The sequence below is a fragment of the Oenanthe melanoleuca genome, chromosome 5, assembly GCF_029582105.1.
Source record: "Oenanthe melanoleuca isolate GR-GAL-2019-014 chromosome 5, OMel1.0, whole genome shotgun sequence".
In the NCBI taxonomy this organism is placed as follows: domain Eukaryota; kingdom Metazoa; phylum Chordata; class Aves; order Passeriformes; family Muscicapidae; genus Oenanthe; species Oenanthe melanoleuca.
The window spans coordinates 34,822,244-34,846,500 of record NC_079339.1 but is presented as its reverse complement, the minus strand read 5'-3'; the positions used below and the strand labels follow the sequence as shown (position 1 = coordinate 34,846,500).

The window sequence follows — 24,257 nt, the reverse complement described above, 5'->3', positions numbered from 1 at the left end:
GCTGCCTTAGGTACTAGAGGAGTGGAAATTACATGCCATTGCAGTTTTCTGTGAAAGGCTGTTAACTTGCTATTAGATTAGAGTTATTTTTGGAGTGTTTTTTAGAATCTAACATAGTTGCAGTTGAGTATATTTGGGCTTGCTGGGTTTGCTGATTCTGGATCTTGTTCTCTGCCTTTTATCTTCAAATATCTTTGCAATCACTACAGTCTGTTAGGGTGTGTTTGGGGTTTTTTGGTGTCAGGTTGGTGTTGTTTCCTCCCTAGCTCCTTCTCTCTTACCATACACTTTGGTTCCTGTCTATTTCTCACCAAGTGTGAGTTGGTAAGTTGAGGGTTTTCATGACAGACTTTTAACTGAAATGCTCATAACTCCTTGTTCTCAGTAGGATTTTAATGTATTAAATCAGTAGTTAGCTTATGCAAGGTAAAGGAACATGGTTTAATTTGGTTCACCATTGAGCACAAGGCCAGAGTGGCTGAAATCAGGGCTGGTGTGTGAAGTCTTACACGGTGATATCACTTGGGCTCAAGAAAGGAGCGATGTAAGAATGCTATCACCCTGGTTAGACAGTTTCAGGCTGTAACCACTGAGTAATGAAAATGTGCAACCACGCCCTATCCAAAAATCTTCAAGGGTAGTTTAGGTGCCGATTATAGCACATCCTGCCTGCCTCCCCCATGCCTCCCTTGGTAATGAAATAGTGGTGGTGTTCTTGAGCTCAGTACAGCAATGTGGTCCATACTTATTCTAAATCCCTCTTCCATTATATTTTGTATTGAATCTGGTACTGAATTAGTTATTCAATGACTTCAGCCAATTTAAAGTCATAGAGATGACAAAGGAGTTTGTGTAATAATATTCCTGTAATGAAGGCCAATCCACTAATGTCATTAACTGTTTAAATTTTGTATTCCCATCTGCTAATTCATCTAGGATCTTGGCTTGCAAAAGTCAAAACACAAGTCCTTTTACTTTATAGTGAAGAGACTACTTTTTTCCTCAACAAAGTTACTGTCTTTACTTTTCAACTACAATTATTTTTGTGCTAGTTGACATGGCTTACATTTTGCTTTTTTTGTGTGTGTTTTCAGGCTCGGATAGCATTTCTACAAGGGGAAAGAAAGGGCCAAGAAAATTTGAAGAAAGATTTAGTGAGAAGAATAAAAATGTTAGAATATGCATTAAAACAAGAAAGGTAGGTATACAAATTGTTAAGTTCTTTTTTCTGACCTGAAAATTTACTAGACTAAGATGAATTCGCTCACATTAAGTGAACTGTCTTAATTAGATGATTCTGATTTACTTTATGTAAACTTGCTTTAGGTTGTACTCTTCACCTTGTGTTTTCTAACTAACCTTAGTGTCTTCTATAATAAAAAGTTGCATAATTTTCAAAATGTTTGGACTTGTGTCTTAGACAAACAGGACAGTTTCTCTTTTCTGGGTTTGAGTTTTAGTATACTGAGTAAGAATGAACATACCCTAAGGATTCATGCCTTATTACTATGCATTTATCTGTGCTTCAGTTAAATTTTACTGGAAAGGAAAAAAAATACTGCTGTCTTGATCCCTTTCAGCTATGTTGTATGTGTGGCATGATGAAAACTGTGTTTTGTGAAGGAACAAAATACTTTAAAATTTTTTTCATTTTAAAGTAGGTTTTTTTCATATGGCAGATGCTTGCATATTTAGCCTCACGAGGTGTGTTTTCTGTAGCAATATTTTCCTTCTTAAAAAAATTAAAATTCCATTCAGTCTATACAAGCTAATGTTTTTCAGACCTACATGTTCTTTTGTTGCCTGGTTATTTCACTTAAACAAAATTGGTAGTTAATTTTGTAAAGTCACTTGGCAAATAATCTTGCCATGTACCTATATGTCCAGTAGAGGACTCAGTTCTTATTTTTAGTTTTATCTTTCTCCTAAAAAGCAGTTGAGTCCAATGGTGAAGCATTTTGACAATCAGGCAACAAAATATGTAGTCTTGTGTATTTTGATTTTGGGGGAACATTCCTGCCAGAATAAGCTTAAAATTTTGTAGCAAAACATAGTGAGGTTTCACCTGGATATTTTTAAGTTAGTTGTCAAAGTGTAAGTATGTCTAAGTATATTTTACATTATGAATCACTATTATGAGTAAGGGATTAGGACAGAAATAAGTTTCAGTTGTTTTCATATTAAAACCTAATGGTTTGACAAAATGACCTAATTCTTCTGTGTGAAGTGTCCAGTATAGAGGTACTTCAGAAAAGTATATATTCATACAGGAAGCCATGTCAGCACATCATATATTTTCTGGTGAAATAATAGGCAGAAAGGGTTACTTCATTCAGCCCTGTCCTTTTAATGGAAAGTAACTCAAGGTTTCAGCCAGTTGCATTGTCATATCCTACAGGTAATGTGTAATTCACTCTGGGTTCAAGGCAGATGGAAGGTACGCAGGGTCTTGGGGTATAAAGAACACTGAGCATATCAAAGAAATAATATGCTATTATGGCAGATGTAGGTGTCTTGCCTGTGAGTAACTTTTTGAAGTTGAAGGAAAAGGTTTTGCTTATTTTGGCAGTAACTAACTAGGCTGCACAGGGACTTTTTGCAAATGTATACCATAAAGCAGTGAGAATTGTCTGCTTATTAAGATAAATCAGAGGCACTTAATTTCAACTGGAGTGTGAAGGCATCCTTTAACAGGATGTACAATTTGAATTGCATTGGAAACCTCATTCTTTTCTTGAAATGAAGCTGCCTTTATAGTCTTCCCATGAAATTCTAAAATTCATCAGATGACTAAGAAATTTTGGAAGAATAACAGCAGAAACATGCTGTTTGCTTTAGCTCTTGTGGTGCAATCCAACACTGCAATAGTTTTCAAGAGGAAGATCCTGGCTTAAGTTCCAGCCATAATTCCCATGAAGATTACTAGGAGTGGGAATTGAAGCTTGAGTTGACTGGTGAATGTGTAGGAGGCAACGAGGAAGCTACAGATGCCCAGAAGTTTGAGGAGATCTAACTGTGAAAGTATGATAGATTGAGTAATTGAAAGCAAGCAGGTACTGACTTGCCAGTAAATCACCCAAGAATGATATTATGTTGGTTTCTTGCTTGTTGCACTCGGTGTTCAGGATAATAAACATTTATATTTTTGTCATTGTTCCCCTGAGTGAAGAATCACGACTAATGAAAATATACCAGCTCCAAAGCAAAATTTCAGACTGAAGAATGTTGGCAGCAAATTTCAGTGTTGCATCTGATTTCCCTCACCTTCTTTTTTCTTTTCTTGTTGCTAACTCCCTGATGCCATCAAAAAGTTTCATGCAGTGAAATACAAATTAGGAGTCAGGAACAAACTCATCCAGACAACTGTTGTGATTTCTCAGGAAAAGGTTATGAAGCAGAACATCAGTGTGTAAGATTAAATAAAATGCAGCAGTTGGTGCAAATTAGTTTCATATTTCTAGTGTTCAAGTATGTCTAATACTGTTTTAGACAAGTGAAATATTATTATTTTAGTGTCCTTGAATAGTTTGATAGTTGATAATTTTTAGTAATAAAATTAGGTCCTATGCAAGTGTATACATGGGGTTTCTTTGATTGTATCTAGTGTGTGATCTTTTATGGTGCTTTGCAGACCCAGCCAGATGTTGTATGTTGTGTACTCTGAGCCACACTACTTTAAGCTTTGTTACCACAGTTTTGTACTTAAATTAATGAGACTTGCTGTAATCAATAAAGCTGTGGCTGTATTTTGGCTTCATGGGCTTTGGTCTGGAGTTAACTTACATCCTTGCAACTGAGTGTGGTGATTCAACAGTTAAATAGCAGGAAGCAGTTAAATCAAGTTAGGGTGTTGTTTCTTCTACTCTTTTTTTACTCATGGAAGCCTAGCCTTAGTTAAGTCAATACTCCGAAGATTGAAACATTGCCCCTTGTAGAATTCAGTTACTCTGTGGTGTGGAGGAGTATTGTCACTGGCTTGTCAATGACATTGTAGTTAGTGTTTTTTAAGATATACAGTAATGGCCCCAACAGGGAAAGGAATAGATGTGCAAATATCTCGTTGACTGGAATTTAATAAGATTAATTTTTGCTGTGAAATTGAAGTTTTCACAGCATGCAGCAGTATTTTGTCTTATTTGTAGTGGCTAGTCATTGGTATAATTCTAGATCAGATTTATCATTATCTGTGCTAATGAATTAAAGTAGAATTTTAATTAATGTTTTGAAATTGTAACTCCAAAGTGGAACAACTGCTCCTAAATAGTATGTCACAACTCTAAATTAAACAAATTTAGGTTGGCTTTTCAATTATAATGCTTTATTGGCTTCACTCATGAATTGAGCAAAAAGTATTTTGTCAACTTTATTTAACTTGAATTATTTTCATTTTGGTTATTTAGAGTTGCTTGGGTTTTTGTACTGCCCAAATGGACAGTACTTTGTAGGGCATATAAATTGTAGTATGTATTTTTAAAGCCCCAGACAAGCTTGACAAGTTTCTTAAAGGGATTTAGGCTTTTTTCATATCCTGAGGTGGGTGCCAGTAATAATTTTCTCCAGTCTTTCACTTCTCATATTTGGAAAGTTTGGTGAAACATTGCCCTATTATAATGTGGCATTAAGTTTTGTGTCTCAGTTTAAAGAAAGGACCTGAGGTAGATAGTCTAACTAGTGCAGGGATGAGCTATAAACATATTCATAAATAGTTTAAAAATATGATTCTGTTAGTTGGCAGATGGATTCAGGTCACAAAAAGTCTTCAGGAGCTTTACAATTTTTCAGTTACATTGTGATTGCAATGAAATGAGGGAGTTTATCTTACTAAAAAGGGTCAATAGTGCCATCTACTGACAGTTTGCTAATGAGACTTCCAAATTGCAATTCTGGCAGAAATTTTTGTGATCTAGAAGAAAATTCTTGCCATCAAATATATAAGGCACCATTTGAGATGTTACTGTACTTTCAGTTTGAAAACACTTGCAATAGTGGCACAGGCATTGGAGAAGTTTATTTGGCAATCTTAGATTTTGTCCAGCATGTGTTCCATTATGTGTCTTTACTTGAGAAGTTTCACATTCAAGAGTAGTTTTTATAATTGATGGGAGCTAACTGCTGTTCAGTTATTCTTAAACCTTTGGTCAAATGTTTTGTTTAGAGTGATAGACAACTGTATTGCTTAGAGGGTTCTTTAAAATATGGCTGCTAATGTTTTTATGGAGATTCTTCACTTTGGCTCTGCTGCAGAACACCTAGAGCTCTTTACCTTAAGATTTTTTTATTTTTTATTTTTGTGATGAGTCTATGAGGAAAAAGTCAAACTGAAAGAGCAATGATAAGGTTTGAGAATTCAAATTGATATATAGGCATGGTAGTTTAGATGAGATTCCTGGTTGTAAAGGGAGCTGAAGATATTTTGATAGGCAAATTGGGTAGAGGATAAGATTTTGAAGGCTCATGCATACTTTCATGGAAATAGTATCACCAGGACCAGTATTTTAGGAAGTGATGGTGTTTTGCCGATCGATGAAGGTGGTAGAATAGACACAGACACCAGTGGAAAGAATGGTCTTGTTTTAATATTAATATTGAGGCAACACAGTTGCAAGAGGATGCATTTGATAAAACAATAAGCATATTACTCACTTAGCTTTAGCAACAAGCAAAAATAAGCAAGATAATACATCTAATCATTATAATATGAGAGAGATAATGGTGATTGAGACAGATACATCACCAATTACCTAAATACTTCACCATCATCCAGAGTCACAACATTTTGCAGTGAGGACCTGGAGAAGCCTTCCTGGGTAATTGGGAAAATCCTACGCAGTGTGTGTCCACTCATAGGTGAGATCTCAGGTTTGCCCAGAAAATGATTCAGCATTTATTAGGCCCAAATCAACAAGTCCAAATGAATTGTTAGCCTTTTGTTCAAAAAACGTGTGGTTCTGATGGCATGTTTCCCAGCCGGCCAGGGCCAGAGCCCAGCCATGGCTGGGAGGCTTTTTGCCCAAAATATTCCACTAACAAGTCTCTAGGGGTATAGACTGGAAGCATTTCTCCTACTAACAAACCTTTAGGGACATTATTTGAAAGAATCTTTTAATATATCTTACACAAGGTTATACAGATGTCTCTACAACAGCCGATTTGGCATTATGAATAATTAATAAAAATATTTTCGTAATCTATTTTTAACAAAAGAACCTTGATGGTATTAATCACACCATGCTCAAGATTCATCTTGTAAATCAGATCAGACCTAGGCCTGCTATTCAGGCTATAGCATATCAGATGGAGAAGGAGAGATTAGGGTTAGGGAATCAGAGATCAGAAGATGGGAAGGACTGAGGCGCATTTGCATAGGTGAACTAAATAGAAATTGGAAGCTGAGCCTCCAGTCAACGAGGAGGTGAAAATCCAGAAGGGAATACAGGTGATGAAACAACCACTCTGACATGTTTCTTCAGAGGGATATGTGTCATGAGCAGAAACAGAGCAGGAGACAAATTGAAGGGAAATTGAAAGTGGCAGATAGGCAGGAGCCCCAAATATGAGGTTAATTTGTTGTAGTGTGATTAGCTACCTATGACAGTGGTACATCTGGAAAAACTATTACTGCTAAGTTCTTTAACCTGCTGGTTTTTGTGTATCTGGCTGATACATAGGAAAAAACTCCACGTTCCTGGAGAGCACACTAAACTTTTGTCTGTAAGTTACTTGATAATTGTGAATAAATGTCAAAATACTATCTCAAAACTGTTCTTGAAAGACTAGAAATAATTGCTTGATGCAAGAATTATCACAACAGTTCCAGCTGGGTTCATTGTACTGTGTTAGTATGGTTACTTTAAATGGGTACAGTAGAATGTTTCGAGTTGATCAAAGTCTTGTCTACTAATTTGATAAACATCTGCATACTTTTTCAGGGCAAAATATCATAAATTAAAATATGGCACAGAATTGAACCAAGGTGACTTGAAAATGCCAACTTTTGAATCAGGTAACTTTTTTCAGTAAATTTTTGTCTGTTTAATTTATTGCAGCTTTCTTCCTTGCGCCCCTCTCTTAGGTCTGTTATAAGGAATATATTTTTTAATCTGAAAATCAAAACTAATTGACTTTTTAAGGAGCTCTGAATGTTTTTATCTTAAATCAAGGAAAAGACCCCAAAGAAGAAGAAAATAGGCTATCCTTACTGCTTTTCTGGAGTGCATCTAATTTTGCAGTTGTAAATATCAAGTTGATAACACCAGTTTTGCTCTTCAGAGTTTTGCAGACAGAAGAAAGAATTTCTCCTAATAATTCTGGACTCTTTAATAAGTAGAATTGCATTTGACTTTTTTTGAAATGTTGTTCTTTCGGAAGTCTTTGGGCCTGTATTTGCATAGTGTGCCTCAAATTATGGTCTGCAGATTTAGATTCCACCCCCTCCCTTTTTTCCCTTCCCTGTTTAACAAGTATCACATTTTGGGTACATTTTTACCCAGTTGAAACTAGAGACCATGATGCATATTTCAGACGTGATGGGAATTTTTGTTTGTATCTAAATAAGTTAGATGTTAACTATGATACCATATCTTTCAGAAGATACCAAAGATACAGAGGTTCCTGCAGTACCTCAGAATAGCCAATTGACCTGGAAGCAAGGCAGACAGTTACTGCGACAGTAAGTAGATTGTTGGGTACTGGTGTGTTCATACTTTCCCTTGCAGTCTGAGGAGTTCTATGAAACAAAGTAACTGAGGTGGGCAAATAGCAATTTGTTCTTCAGGACCTCGGAGTCCTGGGCTTTAAGCAGTACAGAATAAAGTTTTCCATGTGAGATGGATAGTGAAGCTTATTTTTCCTTAAATGTTACAATGGTGGCATTCGTTTTTAACAGTGGATTCTAAGTTTCATTTTTCATCAAATATCCTTTTCTCTTACTCTAGGTATCTTCAGGAAGTAGGTTATACAGATACAATATTGGATGTACGCTCCCAGCGGGTAAGGTCTTTGCTTGGACTCTCCAATTCAGAACCAAATGGTTCAGTAGAGACAAAGAACTTAGAACAGATCCTGAATGGAGGTGAATCTCCTTCGTCAAAACAAAAGGGACAGGAAATCAAAAGGTAAGTGAAGAGATAAGAAATGCATAAAGTTTGTTTTGCTTCGTCAGTGATATTTACTGGGCAGTTCACATTTGGCTGGAAAGTCTGTAAACAACTGTGAGTGTAGCTGACCACAGACGATTATGACCTGAACTGAAATTGATTATTCATAAGGACATACCTGTTACATACATACATATATCTTATACTAACATGATATATAGGAAAATTATGTGTTGATGTTGAATTATGTAATATAATCACTTTGGAGTTGTTATTTTAAGGAAGGAGTCTGTTAAGTTATTCTTTTGTAATAAGTACTTAAGCAGATATAGAAATTTCTTCATTCAGCGATTTCTTGTTTTGCTGGTTTTAAAGCTCTTAAGCTTTCAGGTAGCAATTTTGTTTAATCTGGTTAATCTTCTGAATCTCTTCAGCAAGTAAAATGGATTCTCTTAATGTTTTTGTTTATATAGGAATTCTGGTGATGTTCTTGAAACATTCAATTTCTTAGAAAATGCGGATGATAGTGATGAAGAAGAGGAAAATGACATGATAGAGGATATTGCAGAAGGAAAAGAAAAGCATCGGATAAATAAGAAACACAAAGTAAAAGATAGTTTCTTTTTTTTTCTTTTTTTTTTTTTTTTTTTTAAATAGATCTGAAATTCCCTTTAAAAAAAGGAATTTTTTCCCCAGAGATGATATAAATATGTAATGACAAAGTGCTTGTTGCATTTTTGTTATCTGAATGGATTATATGCAGATGCATTACTAATAAATTTGGTTTACTTAATACATTACATTGCAAACTTTGAAACAGCTAACCAAACTGTTTGCAAATGTGAGTTAATTGATTAATTGGCCATTTCATCTTGTCTGCATACTTTTAAGTCCCTTTATGAGGCAAGTTTAACACAATGCAATGTGCATCCATTTTGAATTTTGAACAAGGTAAAAACAGTTCCTTGGAGGAAATGAAGAGCAAATTATATAATGTGAAAAAGAAATTGCTTCCGTATCAATTACATGTTTGATTCTTCCTCTTAGGCATTTTTTTACTTAATATATTAAGATGACAGCAGTCTTGTCTCAAGTAACCTTTTGTTTAAGGTTCTACTGGTTGTGTTCTGTTTGTGTCTAGTTTTCCATTCTGTGGACAACTTTCTAGGTAGGATAGTGGTGTTTACCTGTCCGATTTTAAATTTTTCTCCCATAATGAATCCCCGTCATTGGGGTTTCTTTATTTAGAGATACTGATTTATGAAGATTGTACAAACAGTTTTGTTACCTTTTGCTCAGAACAGTATTCTGTAGCATGATGGCCCTCTTGCTGCATTGGCTTTTCCTATATAGTGGGCAGTATGAGCTTGGCTTGATGCCAAATCTCTCAAACTGATTTGTCAGGAATGGGTTTTCGCTTATACTTTGGACTTCTGGTAAAGAGATTAGTCAAACATTCAGTTGAATCTCTTTTTTTCTATAAAAAGTCTGATAGAAAGATTATAAAGTAAATCTCTAAGCATATATGAAGATCTTACACTCATTTTTTTACTTTTGACAGGGCTTGTTGGTTGTTCTTTTATAAAAAGCTAAAGGATCATTTATAGTTACCTTTATAAAAATTGTCTCTTTCTGCAAAAGTAAAAACATTGTGCAAATAACCTCACATAAAAAATTTCTTCACCTGAAGAATGAAATAAAACTTCTCATTGATGCCTTTGTAGACTATTTGTTTGTTTTGTTTTAGGTGAAGGTATGGTTAGAAATAGTAAAAAGACCATTTTCTTAAAAATGCTCTATATTCCAAGCTTATGCTTAACACTAAGATAGAACTAGAGAGCAAAAAGAAAAGCTTCTGGACCAGTAGAAAGCGTAGTTCGTAAGCTTTCTCTGCAGAGCTATTGATAGGGCAAGAAAATCAACAAAGTTTTCTAATTGTTATGTGCTAAATAAAAAATCTGAAGACTGGGCTGTATGGGATTTTTGTTCCTAATGCTAGTGTCAGTGTTATTTTTATTTCCTGATGTTCACTAGGCTGTGCTGCTCTCTTTTTTATTTTGATAAGCAACTGAGATGTAAGTTTCTTTTTCTGCATTTTAAATTGAAAAATTTTTTCCCCTGCAACAAATTGCTCAGTGAGAGTAGCCTATATATCTTCTAATTTTTGACTAGAAAATCTGTTCATGATTCAAATGCAGGAAAATAATTATCTTTTCTTACAGATTGGTAATGAAGGTTTAGCTGCTGACCTTACAGATGACCCTGATACTGAAGAAGCTTTGAAAGAATTTGACTTTTTAGTGACAGCTGAAGATGGTGAGGGAGCTGGAGAAGCTCGAAGTTCAGGAGATGGAACAGAGTGGGGTAAGACACTAATAAAAGCATTTAACAATAAGGGAATACTTGTTAGTTCCTAAGAGTTTTGTATAATACCTACTTGAAATGGTGTGGATGTGTGGATGAATGTTGATGCTTAGAAAATTATATATTGTATGGTGAAACTTTCATATATATGTATATATGTTGTTGTAGCTGCCACAAGTACAATTGTAGTTACATTTGTTTCAGATTTTGTTTTTGATTTCAAAACTAAGGAGAATATTTTCTTTCTTAGAAAGGAAAGGCTAGGATTCTGGATGTCTTTATACCTGGATTAAATTTGCTTTCAAGTAGTTTTCTTCTTTTTTTTCCTATTTGTTTCTTACCAGGACCTTCAAACTTTTTGACCTAAGTTAAATTAATTTCTGCAATGTGCTTGAAAAATGGGCAATTCATTCTTTTATTTTTCTGACTGAGATTTTTAGATGTTGTTGCTAATATGGCTTGTATTAATAAAAAAAAAAACAAAACAAAACAAAAAAAAAAAAAACCAAAAAAAAAAAAAACCCAAAAAACCAAAATCATTTCTAATAGCCCAACTTTTTATTAGTAATTTGATGTGAAAAAAATATGTTAAGTCAGTAACTTCTGCAACCTACATGTTTCAAAAGAGGAGATTGAAAGAAGGAGAAAATTAATATCGGAAAAAGAATAGTGACCCAAGTAATTGATCTGCCTTTAAATGGGAAATTGACTCTCTTAATGTCTAAACTGTGATACAAGCAACCTTGTAGTTACATACTGTAAGTCTTAAATTGTAAGCCCCAAAATTAGATCATGTTGTTTGAGCATTTTGTCATTGTGACAATCAAGTCATACTTCAATAAACAACCCAGTGAGCAAAGAAAATACAAAGATTTATAAAAATTTAGGTAATGGCACGTCTTTCAGGAAAATAATCCAGTCTTGATTTTGAAGGTACCAAGGACAAGAGAGCATTCTTTCCTGAAAACTAGTATCAAAAGTATTAGTCACCTTTATTTTTAAAAGGCAGTCTTATTTCTCTTTGGAAGATGAAGCTGAACAAGCCGTTACCTTTAGATTTGGTAATAACTGTCTATTTTTAGTTGCATATTATTTGCTTGCTGCTGTTCCCTTTTGAAGTTGATGTTATTTGAATAGTTTCTTGATGATCTTTTCATTTAGACACAGAGGCAGATCTCTTGGTGTGAGATGTCTCATAGAACCTGAAGCAACAGTTTTTGACTTTGCTTGCAACATCCCTTCAAATATATAGTGATGTAGAAAGTCATGGTTCTAGAATTAGTATTACTATTGTATATAAACAGCAAGATAGTTTAATACTATGATTCGTGCAGTCTAAGATTTGTTCACGGCAGACTGCTGAAACCTGCTGTATTGAACTGGGTTGTCCATTGAAATTCCAGGTCATTGTTTCCAAAGATTACTTTCCAGTGTGTGTTCTATGTCTGGCATTTTCTCAAGTAAACCAATTTTAAGGTCTGTTTTAAAAATCGCCACGCTTTTCATAGAGCTGTTTGAATGTTTTTTATTACAGTTTAAATAGCAAGCCCATAGCAAAGTGAGGCAGAGCATTTTAGGAGCTTGTGTGCACTTGTGATTTAACAGCAGCAATCCCATTGCTACCAAAATCTCATATCTGAGACAAGAAAATGGGAAGTTTTGAAGACCATTTTCATAATTTTTTTTGTGTATTTTGTAACTTACTATTTATATCAATCAAAGACATTCCTACAACTGTAGTAGCAATATTTTTTTCACAGTATGTCACTGATTTTAGTACAGATGTTCTTTTCTTAAATGGAGATTTAAGGATACAGTCCATCAGATCTTGGGGTTGTGTTACCTTTTAAAGATCAGTGTAAATATGACAAGACTTTTTTAACTATCACAAATAACATTTTAAATACTGTCCTACTTAAATGTGTTCTAAAATAAAACTTTTTAAACCAATTTATTTTAGCCTGTCATGTTATTTAACTCTGTGAAACTTACTTCAAATATCCAGGTCCATCCAGTTAGTTATTTATTTTGAGGAAAAATTTAATTTAAATGAATATGTACTATTACTTCCTAAACAATTGCATCAATCATAAACTTAAATATTCAGTTAAAATTCAAACTTTTCTTCATAATATAATAGTTGCTCTGTTCTGTTTTCATAGGTTTTTTTTTTCTTCCTGTTTTAGTTTTCCTGTCATTAGCCTCTTTCTCTCACTTCTTACTTTTGCAAACATATAAGCATTCTGAAGAAAAGTAAATATTTACATTTCTAATTAGTTATAATGCTTTTATTTAATATCTGGAAAACATCTGATGTTTAGGCTCTAAATATATTGCCTAGTCTTGCTTTAGTAATATGTACAATACTTAATTGAGAAGTTTTAGCTGTAGGTCCAACTTTCAATATCCTAAAATATTTCAGCACTAAATTTGATAGTTATATTTTTCCTATTAAAAACTTCTTCAAACCTGTCCTGGAGTGTTGCGAAGTTTGGATTGCTTTTCTTCTATATTATGGCTTTTTATGAACACATTCTTTTTCATGTAGGTGCCTTAGTTAGAATACTTGCAGTGTTAAATTAAGTGATTTAAAGTGTCCTGTCATGCAATGTGTTTTACTTTTGAACAGCTTATCTTCAAAATAGTGAAAGATGAGCAAGTTCAAGCAGTGTTAAATGAAGAGTCAAAGTGATGTGATGTGCTAAAGAAGAATGTACAGTTTTTGATGGAAAAAATTATAAATTCCTTGTGGTGATTAGTATAAAAAAAAAATGTATATCTATCTTCAGTTTGCTTAAGCAAACAGCAATGTATACGTATTGTTATATATTGTGCTACATATTGCAGACTTAATGTATTATGTAGTCTCTTTATTGTGCTTATGTTTTCCTGTGTTCATGACTGGCTTTCTCTTCCTCATGAAACACAAAAGTTCTCTTTACAGATGCTCCATGAGTCAGAGAATGACTGACTGTGCCCAGAATTCTGGGTGGCAGAGTGACTGAAATTTACAGTCTCTTGGGTCCTCTCCAAAACACTTTTAAAAAAGAGAAAAATTTAAAGCCAGCCTTTCCCCATGCAGTTATACTGGTCAGTTTAGTGCAGGGAATGTCACTGTTGGGGCAGTTGCAGAGGTCTTCTAGTTACATGGCTCTGTTCTGAAATAGCCTAATATATCTAGGCATGCTGCAGAGGAACACTGCTGGGTTTTCCTAAAAACCTTGTTTGAAATTCATTCCACAGCCTACCTAGATAATCTGAGTTTGTAAGTTACCTAGTTTTCTACTTACAGCCTACATTTTTGCAGCCAACAGTATTGATTTTGAGTATTTATGTTTACAGGCTTGTGCTTTTCCTGTTTTCTGTTGACTGAGCCCAGTTCCTTTAAATTCTTCGTCTTGATGTTTAATGCCCTATTTGTTTTGCACTATACAGACACTTTGTAAACTTCCAGTGTAAAACACAGACTGAACATATTAATTCAATTTTGCCATTACCTGCCCTGTCGTGGTTTAATTTGTCCTGCACCTTTTAAAATGTACCAAAATGACTTTTTTTAGAAAAGCATTACATTGATGTTACATGTGGTCATCATCTGGTTCAGTTTAATTCCCTAATCCTTCTCTGCAATGCTTCAACCTGTCTGATTATTTTCATTTTATTAATGGTGCTTTGGAATTTTATTAATTTTGATTAGTTTATAATGGAATTTTCTTTTAGCGGTTTTGAGTTTTTCCTCTTTGATTGGGCATGTTCTCTGACTTACCTTTCTGTGCTTCTTGTGTTTCCTGGGTAATCACTATCCCTCTCTGTCAGTGCTTAGGCCCAGTGATCAGAAAGATTGAGGTCTTTGTGTTTGCAGTTTGGTAGATGTAGCTTTGGTGTAGGATGTCATTGTTCCCTGCTCATTGCCAGGGATGCTGCCATTATGCTCCCGTTTCATGATTCACCATCCTTGCCATCTCTGTATTCCACCTCTTTGATCAAGATAGTCTTTGAATGATGGTAGATGCATCAGTGTCCTAGGTATCTGTCTGCTCATTCATTGTCAGGTTTTGTCATGAAACACGTACTTGGAATAACTCCTCTTGTTTTTATTCTAAATGCATGTTACTTTGTTTCTGTTGTGTATGACTGCTCTTGAGTACTTTCATTATTATAATGGTTATAACTTCAAAAATGGGTACAATCATATTGTAAGTATGATTGGAAATTGGGAACTGAGGAACTAAGTCTTGTGATTTTATGCCTAAAGAATTTCTAAGTATAAAGCTGAACTGGCACACAAACCAAATTTGGTTGCTGCCTTGTTGTCTGCCAGCAAAAGTGCTTCTGCAAATCTTATGTTTGCCTTGTCTTAGAAACAGATTTATCTTTTTACTAATTCTAAGTTTCCAGAAATTATTAAGATGGATAGTTTAGAAAAGTGGAGACCTGACTTTTCATAAAGAATAATTAACTCTGCAATATTTGTCAAACAAAAAAGATAAGTCTTCTGAAGTTTCTTGAAAAAGATATATCTTCTGAAACTACTGAGGAATGTTGTATTTCTGTTAATTGTGATTTAATTTCTGGAATGCAGGGGAATGTCCACCTGTGCAAATTAATTACTTTTCTTCATTTTGATGTGAAAAACTGTATTTTTGGACTTGTTTCTCTGGTTATATGTAGGAGCAAGGTTTCTTTCTTGTGCATGTAGAATGAATGCGAAAGGATGCATGGTGGTCTTCATGAATAAACTGGCACTGACTTACTCAGCTTGCATTTTCATGAGAGATACAGCATGAATGCTTTTATTTGCTTATTCAACACTGGCTGAATAATTTCTTAACACTGTCTTTCTAAAGATGCAGTAATTGTTTCTGAACACCAATGAATTTTTGTGTATTTGAAGTATCTAACATAAACAGTTACTTATGAAGCCTAATTTGTTTGCTCCTTGGTAACAAATTAACATACAATTTTCAAATATGTAACTGATAATATACAGTGCCTTGGAAAACTGTATGAAGTGAAACTTGGTCTTTTATAAACTTAAAACTGAGACTGCACCTTTAAAATAAAGATTTATTAATAACTTTTATTAATGCTCTTATACAGCTATGACAGTAAATCACCAACAGCTTGCATTGCCAATTGCTGATTTTTTTCTTTTAATAATATGCTGCATGTAGACAAAGATGACCTGTCCCCAACTGCTGAGGTTTGGGATGTAGACCAGGGACTAATAAGTAAACTGAAGGAACAGTACAAGAAGGAACGAAAGGGGAAGAAAGGGGTCAAGAGTAAGTGCAGATTCTGAATCTTGTAATGCAACACTTTTTTGCCTATCTATATAGAGGACATTTTTTCTCACGAGTTCTGTTTGTTTGGTTTTTTTTCTTCATTAAACATCATTTTCTGTAATGGGGGCAACCAACTTTAACTTTCTACCTGCTGAATGTAAATATGTCAAAACCTTTGACAGCCATTCCATACATGACAAATGTTGAAAAGACAAAAATTAAAAGTTAAAGAGGTGAAGAGAACTAAATGCATAGGAATGTTAGTGTAAAAATAATGAACAACTTGCATTTTGAGGACATTCCTACTCTGAGAAATTTCTGAAAGATTTAAACTTCATCTACTTTTTAGAGTATACTGTGATACTATTGTGGGACTTAGCGGTTGTTGGGCTTTTTCTGGGAGTGGTGGGGTGGTTTTTTAATTTGTTTTTTTGGGGGTTTTTTGTTGGTTTTTTTTATATGAACTTGTATCAGCTTGTAATTGCTGTTTATGGGCTTGTAATTATTTTTACAGCACCAGGCTTAGAGAACTAGGAAATGCCTGTAATGTAAATTAGAACTTTTTGATGACTTTGTTTAGGAAACAATTTTTATTTTATAGCGCCCTTCACTTTTCTTTGCATTTACCAACATTTTATTCGATATCCCTTTACTCTCTGAGTTTTCTGAGCAGTTGACCTCTTTTAACTATGTAGTTTAACCCAAACTTCAGGGTTGAACTACCTGATATAAATGCTGTTGGAAATTATATTATCAACTATACAAAGTTCAGTGCATAAAGAGGTATTAAATCTGCCATCATAGAATAGTTTGGCTTGGAAGGAACATTAAAGATCATCAAATTCCAGTCCTTCTGTCATGGGTGGGGACAACGACTGGGCCAGGTTTCTCAGAGCCCCATCCAACCTGTCCTTGAAGACTTCAGAGATAGAGCACCCATGACTTCTTTGGACTCCTGTTCCAATGCCTTACCACTCTTACAGTAAAGAATTTCTTCCTAATACCCAATCTAACCATACCCTTTTAGTTTAAATCCATACTATACTTCTGGACTCCCTCCAGCAGGTCCCTGTCCTTCCTGTGCTGGCACCCAGAGCTGATGCAGCCCTGCAGGTGGGGTCTCAGAGCAGAGCAGAGGGGCAGAATCCCCTCCCTGCCCTGCTGCCCACGCTGCTCTGGATGCAGCCCAGGGCACACTTGGCTCTCTGGGCTGGCAGTGCCCATGGCTGGGTCATGTCCAGCCTCCCTCCCAGAACCCCCAAGTCCTTCTGGGCAGGGATGCTCTGACTGTCCATCCCCAGCCTGGGCTGATGCTGGTGGGTGTCCTGACCCAGGTGCAGCACCACAACTTGGTCTTGTTAAACCTCATGAGATTCCCATGGACTGCTCCTGGAGCTTGTCCAGGTCTCTCTGGATTGTATCCCATGTCACTTTAGAGAAGCTCGCATGATTACTGTGCTTTTATTTTGGAAGTATTTTGTAACAATTTCTGGAGATAACTAGTAAAAAATTTTTCCTCAATTTTAAAAATTGTATGGATATACACTAACTAAATTACATAATAATTAAAATACACTTCCTGAAGAATTCTGTAATTATTACTTACTTTGTAACACCTAACAATTACAGGTTAATTAGTGCATGTTAGTTGTTTTTTCAGCATTTTTGCATGACTTGTACATGCACATAAACGTAAAAGCTTTGACAAAGCAAAGATTTTCTCCGAGTCTTTGCTTTAATGAGAGCCTGTAGTAGTCATCTGCATGCTAATGTGTATCAGCGTTTAGCATGTAAATCAGCAGTTGACATCAAATTCACGTGAAATATTTGATAGGAATATAAATTTATTTTTAATACCATAATGGACTTCTTTTATTTGATTTTTTAAATTAAATTCTTTACATTTTAGACATTCTGAACCATAACGGCTGCCAAGTAACAAGTTTTCTTCATCTAAAGAAATTTTGAAATCTTTGGTTCACAGAAGGAGACATATTTGGGAGACAGCTGCATGTGACAGTGCTGAGAAGTGACATAAGTCATTGTTTAGCGTTTTAAATTTGAATTCTCTTTGGGAAACCCTGGACACATGTAGTCTTACAAGGTGATTTGTGAGATTCTTTGCTTGTCATTATAGTTTCTGATTAAAAATTAGCCTCTAAATTATTGAGCTAATTGGATGAGACAACTCCACACACAGAGTAAAAGTATGCATTCAAGGTTGGGCAGATTTATTTACATATGATATTGTAGACTTTCTTTTCCTCAGCTTTTTAACATTTTGAAACTGAAAATAATGTTAAAGGGCTTTTTTCTTCCTGCTGCTCATGTCTGATTCATTCTGTATACGTATCTCTTCCTTTGCTCTTCAGATTTTTGACTTCTATCAGAATTTGTTTTGAGTACCATCAGAACTTATCTGCATGGTAGTATATATCATCATAAGCTTCAAATAAATGTGCATTAAATGTCATCTCCTGCAATACTTTGAAGACAGCGTAATAGGACAGACATTCTGATGGGTTCTTTTGTTGGATATGCATCTGGTAACTGCCATAATCTGTATTTACACTGTAACATACCCAGGCAGCCACAGCCCTGGCCCCAGATATGGAAACTTTCATTCCACATGTACACATAAATAAGTGAACAGAAGTAGATCTGATTCTATATTGATACTTCTCTAGTCTGTATCCTTATGTTTTCTTTTGAGTGGAACACCTTAATTAAGGTAATCTTCTGTCAGCACTGATGTTTTCATTAATTAATACTCTTGTTTGCTGGGGAAAAGGAGGGTGTCTGTCCAGTGTGGAAATACTACCTCTTTATGAAAGGATCTTTAAAAATAACCCACCAAAACAATAACAAAAATCCACCACCCCACACAGATGCAAAGTAATGCAAAATCTGTTTATTGAAGAGTTCTTGTGTTGAAAAACCCCAGAAGCAAGGAAACAATCTACACCTATCCTTTACTTACTGCGATATATAGATAAGGAGTTAGGTTTGTTTTCTACAAAAGCAGGCTTCTCTTTTCAGTAATATGCTGAACTTAAGGCCTGGTTTTGGCCCAACTTTGATAGATCAATTTTGTCAGTTAAGACTGTTTTCCAGGTACAGCTTGTCACCTTTGCAGGGTATAATAGTGGAGGTGTTGTGTATCTCATTTCATTCTATCAGGTCAGCATAATGTGTTCTCAAAGTTTTCACGTCTTGTATATATATGTATATATCACTGTTGAAATGAAGATACTTTTACTGCTTTTCCTTAGCTATTTGCACTTTTTTTACCTTCCTGCTCTTTTCCTTCAGTTTAATTGTTCTGTATTTGCAAAACAGTATCCATCCCATTCATTTCCTACCCTTGATTTCTGGAAATAGGGTAATAGTTGTTAGGAGTGAAAATAGATCTGAATTTTACCATCTTCATTACCGTCACCTATTCTTGACATATAAGAATCTCTGTGTTATATTCACACTTGGGTTAATACATCTTGGACCTAATAGAACTCTGCGTAAGGCTTCCCTGACTAAAACTCTTCATTACTAAATATTCAGTTATTTTTTTCACTTTTAGTCTCTGAAGGACAGTACACTGAAATGGTAGTTTAACTTTTGCTTCTGTTCATACCTGGTCTATGATTTTTTTTTGTCCTTGGCTTTTTTTGAGGGTAAAAGGGTCATTCCATTTTGTGCCTTGAACATAGTTGTTTATGCAGAGATGGCACATTCTTTTCTTTAAAATCTCTTTGTAACATTTACAATACTTGAACAGTTATATGAAAGTACACTTGCATTTACTTGAAAATAGAAACTTGTGCAGTCTTCTGTAGTGGTGGCGCAGTCTTGGATATTGGCACATTTTTCAGCATGAGATGCACAGAAGTTATTTGGAAGAGCAGCTTCTTCTCTGCAGACTTCTCTTTGTATTGTGTGATGATTGAAGACTGTTCTGAGGTTATGCCTGAAGGACAAGAATTGCCCAGACATACATACAAAAGACCCTAAATGAGTGGCTGCTTAAAGGTAACAGAGCAGAGGGGCTACTTTTAGTTTCTTCTGAGTAGGCTTGATACGGACCTCTCATGCTCATGTTTGGCATGAAAGCACCTTGAGAAGATGCTTTCAGTTCAGGTAGAGCAAGAGTTTATAAACCATTGTTGGCATTTTGCATCAATGTACTGGACAGTTAGTTCATGCATATCAAATGGAGAGGACAAATGGTGTTTTCTTCTGGAAAGCAAAGGTTTAGTCAAACAGTTTACGGTCCCAGTCATGACTTTTATCCTTTTATCCAGTCGTTTTCTTGATTGCTCTATAATATCTTCAAGAATGTATCTACTGCTGGTCACAGTAGGTGCCTGGCTGATGGCCAAACAGAGTAAAGACAAAGACAGGCTTTGTAGTGTGTATGGTGTAGAGATCTGGCCATCTAAAGAGTGGCTATTCTTGGGTGTGATCTCACCTGCTGGCTGCAATATTAAGTACTATACTTTAGAAATTAAATCCTTTCAGTATAGTAATACCTGTTAGAAAAAAAGAATGTTGGTTTAAAAGAGCTTTCTCATTATTATTTTACATTGACTTCATTAGCTGGGGTCACAGGTTTCTAGACATACTTCTACAGGAGAGTGAAACGAAACTTAAGTGCTCAAGTGATCTGTTGTATCAGGAGAACTTTTGGAAGACAGTTTTATTCTCAAATTGCTTCTGGATAGCAATTGTATATTTGTATATTTAACTAGACTACTAAGTGTCCCATGAAGCAAAGAAACAAATACCAAAAGCAGAAAAAGCATAAATGTAGTGAGTTTTATTACTTGGCAAAATGAGAATGTTTTGCATATATTAATGAGAATAGTTACATAGTGCCCTTCTAGGGGTATGTGAGGTATACTTGCTATAATTCTTCTTAAAGAAATATTTTTTCTTGTCATCCCTCTCTGCAAGGATTTCTCCATTATCTTTAGAGAATTCTATTATTCATGGACACTTATTTTTGAACACATTGATTTAAACCAATAAGATCTGAAATTCAGATTTTTTTGAAAGAGAATATTTTAGCATTTAACTGCTTGAATGAACGGTTTTGATTTTGATAAGTCATCTGTAATCATTATGTTTTACTTTTTTGACAATAAAGGCTTTGGTTTAGTTTCAGTTTCCTCTTTAATAGATATGAGACGTCACCTCAGTATAAGAAGTTGTGCACTAGTGCTTCCTTTACTAAATGGTCTACAATATCTCTGCTTGCAGTCCTAGGAAGGGCTGTTCTATTGGTTAAAATTGGGTTATGTCTTCCATCATTATGGATTGTTTTCTTCAAAGAGGTTCTCTCACTGAAACACATTTTATGATTGAAGCTTGACTTTTTGATGTGGAAGCTATAAAGGTGAAAGCAGGAGTGGATTTAGCAATTTAAAGATACTTTAAATTATACTATTTTTGTTTACTAATGTCTGCATATTAATTAAATGTACATATTCAGAATGCTTTGTTTCTAGAAGCTTACTTTTATAATAATTGCAATATAATATACATCTGCATTTTCATAGAGTGTTGGAAACATTCTTGCTCCTATGTTTAACAAACACTTCATACAATTTAAATACCATTCAAAGCAGGGAAAGTTAATTGTTCGTTGCACCCCCCATTATGAGTTGTCTGTACTTTTGCTCTCATTTTAAAGCTTGTTTTTAATTTGCACTCTGTTTTTTAATGTTAAATTGTTTAGTATATTTAAAGTTGTGTAATATTATTAGAAAATGCTTAATTCATACTTATTTTGTTTAATAGTGAATGTTCTTTTAGTATTTAGCTTGACTTTTCAGTAGAGCTGTAAGATGACTTTTTTCTCTTTCCTACAGGAAATTGTAGAATAGATCCACAGAACACAAAGGAGTTATTCTTTTATTTAGGAATTTAAAATTGTTTGCATGTAGTTTTCAGATTTGATGTATTAACTCCTGTTTTTTATTTGCAAAATATCACTAAACAAAAGCAAAGCACTATTTATTTTAAGGAGGTCCCATCAGTAATTATTCTTATTTAATGGAATTTTAGACTTCAGTCAAGTCAAGCGGTAGCAATCAAATGAATTTTTGCTGCTGACATTAATTTACAGGAGTCAACAGGACAAAACTTCACGACATGATAGCTGATCTGGGCGATGATGAGATACCCCACATCCCTTCAGGAATCATTAATCAATCTAGGTCACCCTCTTCTAGAATGACTGATCATGAAGGTGCAAGAGCAGAGGAAGGTACAAAAAATTCAGCTACTTACTATATTTCAGGAGATTTCTTTTAGAAAGAACACGCTGTAATTTATTATCCCCTCTGTAAAGCTTAATGCAGTTGCAGATTGCCATATTATTATTTTACTTGCAATTCTTCCCAAATGGTTTTATGAGAATATGGCGTGATTTTCTGTGGCTTATCATAACTCACCATTATTTCATAATTTTTTAAGATAACTTCATGTACAGCAGTGTGTTCTGACACTATTCTCTATTAAATCCTTGTTTGGACACACCCCCCATTAGCAAAACCTTTCTCAAATAGGTTGTTATTTATTGAGGGGAAAAAAGGTGAGTATTAACATCTGATGCGCAGTTTGTATTTTAAAATGAAAAGTGGTGATTTAAGTTATGGGATTAATTAGTCTCCTTTCCTCAAATTTAATGTTCTCTTTTAGAAAATTCCATTGGTCTATATACACAAATTTACAAAGACACTACTTATTTCTTTACAAAGTATTTATATAAGTTTCAGGATTATCTTTAGCATTGAAAATTAGAGGAAAGCTATTACATATGAGATCAAAAATCTTGTGCTTGGCTTTTAAGTTTTTTGTTTTAAAGGAATGATTTTCCTGTATTCGCTTGAAATTAGAATACTATTATGTGGATTGTCCTCTACTTAGAGCATATTCATTCAAAATACTCAGGTGTATTCAGATTTGGCTCTTTTAGGATCATCTTTGACCTAAGAGCTGTGGCATGGTATCAGCTATAGCAGAAATGGAATTTGCGTTACTACTGATTCCAGGAATCTGTTCTTTTGCACCCTTGGCCTCACAAATGCTTGTCACCAGGCAAGCAGAAAAAAAAACCCAAACCACATTTCAAGATTTTTTCATTGCTCCCCCAAACTGTCATTTTACAGCAGTCATCTTTTTTACTCCTTCCCTTTCATCTTTGTTTTTATTTCCATCTTCAAGATGAAGCAGCATCAAATTTACCTGTGGAATGCAATTAAAAAATCTACAGGTGAAATTTGACTTGCTGAAACTTGTAGATACATAAATAGGTTGTTTTTAGGTTTAGTGTTTACATGCTTTAGGTTGCCTTTCACCCATGTTTAGGTATTAAGGCCATGTGACCCTAGATTTAGAATTTTCTAGGTCTGTCTTAGGCTGTTTTTCTTTGGTCATATGTGTTGTGCAAAGGAACACAGAGACCTTCTTAAGGACAGGATGTTGTCTCAGGTAGAGGCCCTACATCTAAAATAATACTGAACAAAACAATCTTTTTGAAGAAATAGATGCTAGATTTGAATTTGATAGGGACTGACTTTCATTGCCTGATTCTTATAGCACAAACACTGTGTTACCCTTCAAGTGAAGACTGTTCACACTGTTCAAATAAACTGCTTTCATGTTTGTATTTTCATGCTATTTAACGTGTCCATATGTTTTAATTTGTTGTGTAGTTGTAGTTTCCTCTTTATTTAGTAAGAGTAACAATATTAAGATCTCTGTCATCTTATATGCTCATTGTGGTTTCTGCATAGTTTTAAAGCTTGAATATTTTCAAGTGTAAATTCTGCTATTTCTATCCTGAATGCTATATGGCTTTTTAAGTTTTTGTTTATACTGTATGGTGCAAAACTGCAACCAAACAGGCAGTGTTGTATTTTAATTCCTTCTAGGTGTGTTACAAGGCCAAATACTTCATAAAATATATATTTTACACCATGCATTACAAATACAGATTATACTCAGTTATTTATTCAGCTGTGTTCTAAAAGCTTAGGCTTTCTTCTTGGAATACACTAGCCTATGCTGATGAATTTTATCTAACCATAATGTTCTTGTGACTGTATGGAAGTTTTATGCTGCATTTTGAAATATTACAGTTCTGAGGTAGTGGTTGATAATTTTTTTGTGAAGGGGGATTCAGGGAACTGACTCTAACTGGCTTGGAATATATCTCTTTCGTACCTCTAAAGGTGTGAGAGTTTGGGTTGGATTTTGTTTTTTTCTCGCTCTGAACTGCCTGGGGAAATATGATGTTGTGCCATAATCATACTTGATAATTTTGGCCATGAGAAATTGGAGTTTCCATTTCAACATATTCTATTACTTCAGAAATGGTATCAACATGATTTTCCATCCAGTGTAGAGAGAATTACTTTGTTTTTCTCTTTTAATGTCTACAGACTACGGAGGTGTCAATCTACAGATTGACAGAAAAAGAGCAGTAACAGCTAATTACATGGATATGAAA

The 24,257-nt window shown here is 34.7% G+C and overlaps 1 protein-coding gene across 4 annotated transcripts in view; it reads left to right on the top strand.

Moving 5' to 3' along the window:
* The first annotated feature begins 1,095 nt into the window (after nucleotides 1-1,095).
* STRN3 (striatin 3) overlaps nucleotides 1,096-24,257 on the top strand; it is a 40,590-nt gene continuing 17,428 nt past the window's right edge. The window contains exons 1-8 of one of the 4 annotated variants that reach the window (XM_056492708.1): nucleotides 1,096-1,198; nucleotides 6,930-7,003; nucleotides 7,591-7,669; nucleotides 7,935-8,114; nucleotides 8,570-8,702; nucleotides 10,319-10,460; nucleotides 15,635-15,745; nucleotides 21,870-22,010. In XM_056492708.1, coding sequence (XP_056348683.1) covers nucleotides 1,170-1,198; nucleotides 6,930-7,003; nucleotides 7,591-7,669; nucleotides 7,935-8,114; nucleotides 8,570-8,702; nucleotides 10,319-10,460; nucleotides 15,635-15,745; nucleotides 21,870-22,010 — 889 coding nt within the window. In that variant the 5' untranslated portion in view covers nucleotides 1,096-1,169. Of the gene's footprint in view, nucleotides 1,199-6,929; nucleotides 7,004-7,587; nucleotides 7,670-7,934; nucleotides 8,115-8,569; nucleotides 8,703-10,318; nucleotides 10,461-15,634; nucleotides 15,746-21,869; nucleotides 22,011-24,257 lie in introns of all 4 variants that reach the window. The other 3 variants (XM_056492707.1, XM_056492709.1, XM_056492710.1) reach the window with 3 other exon arrangements.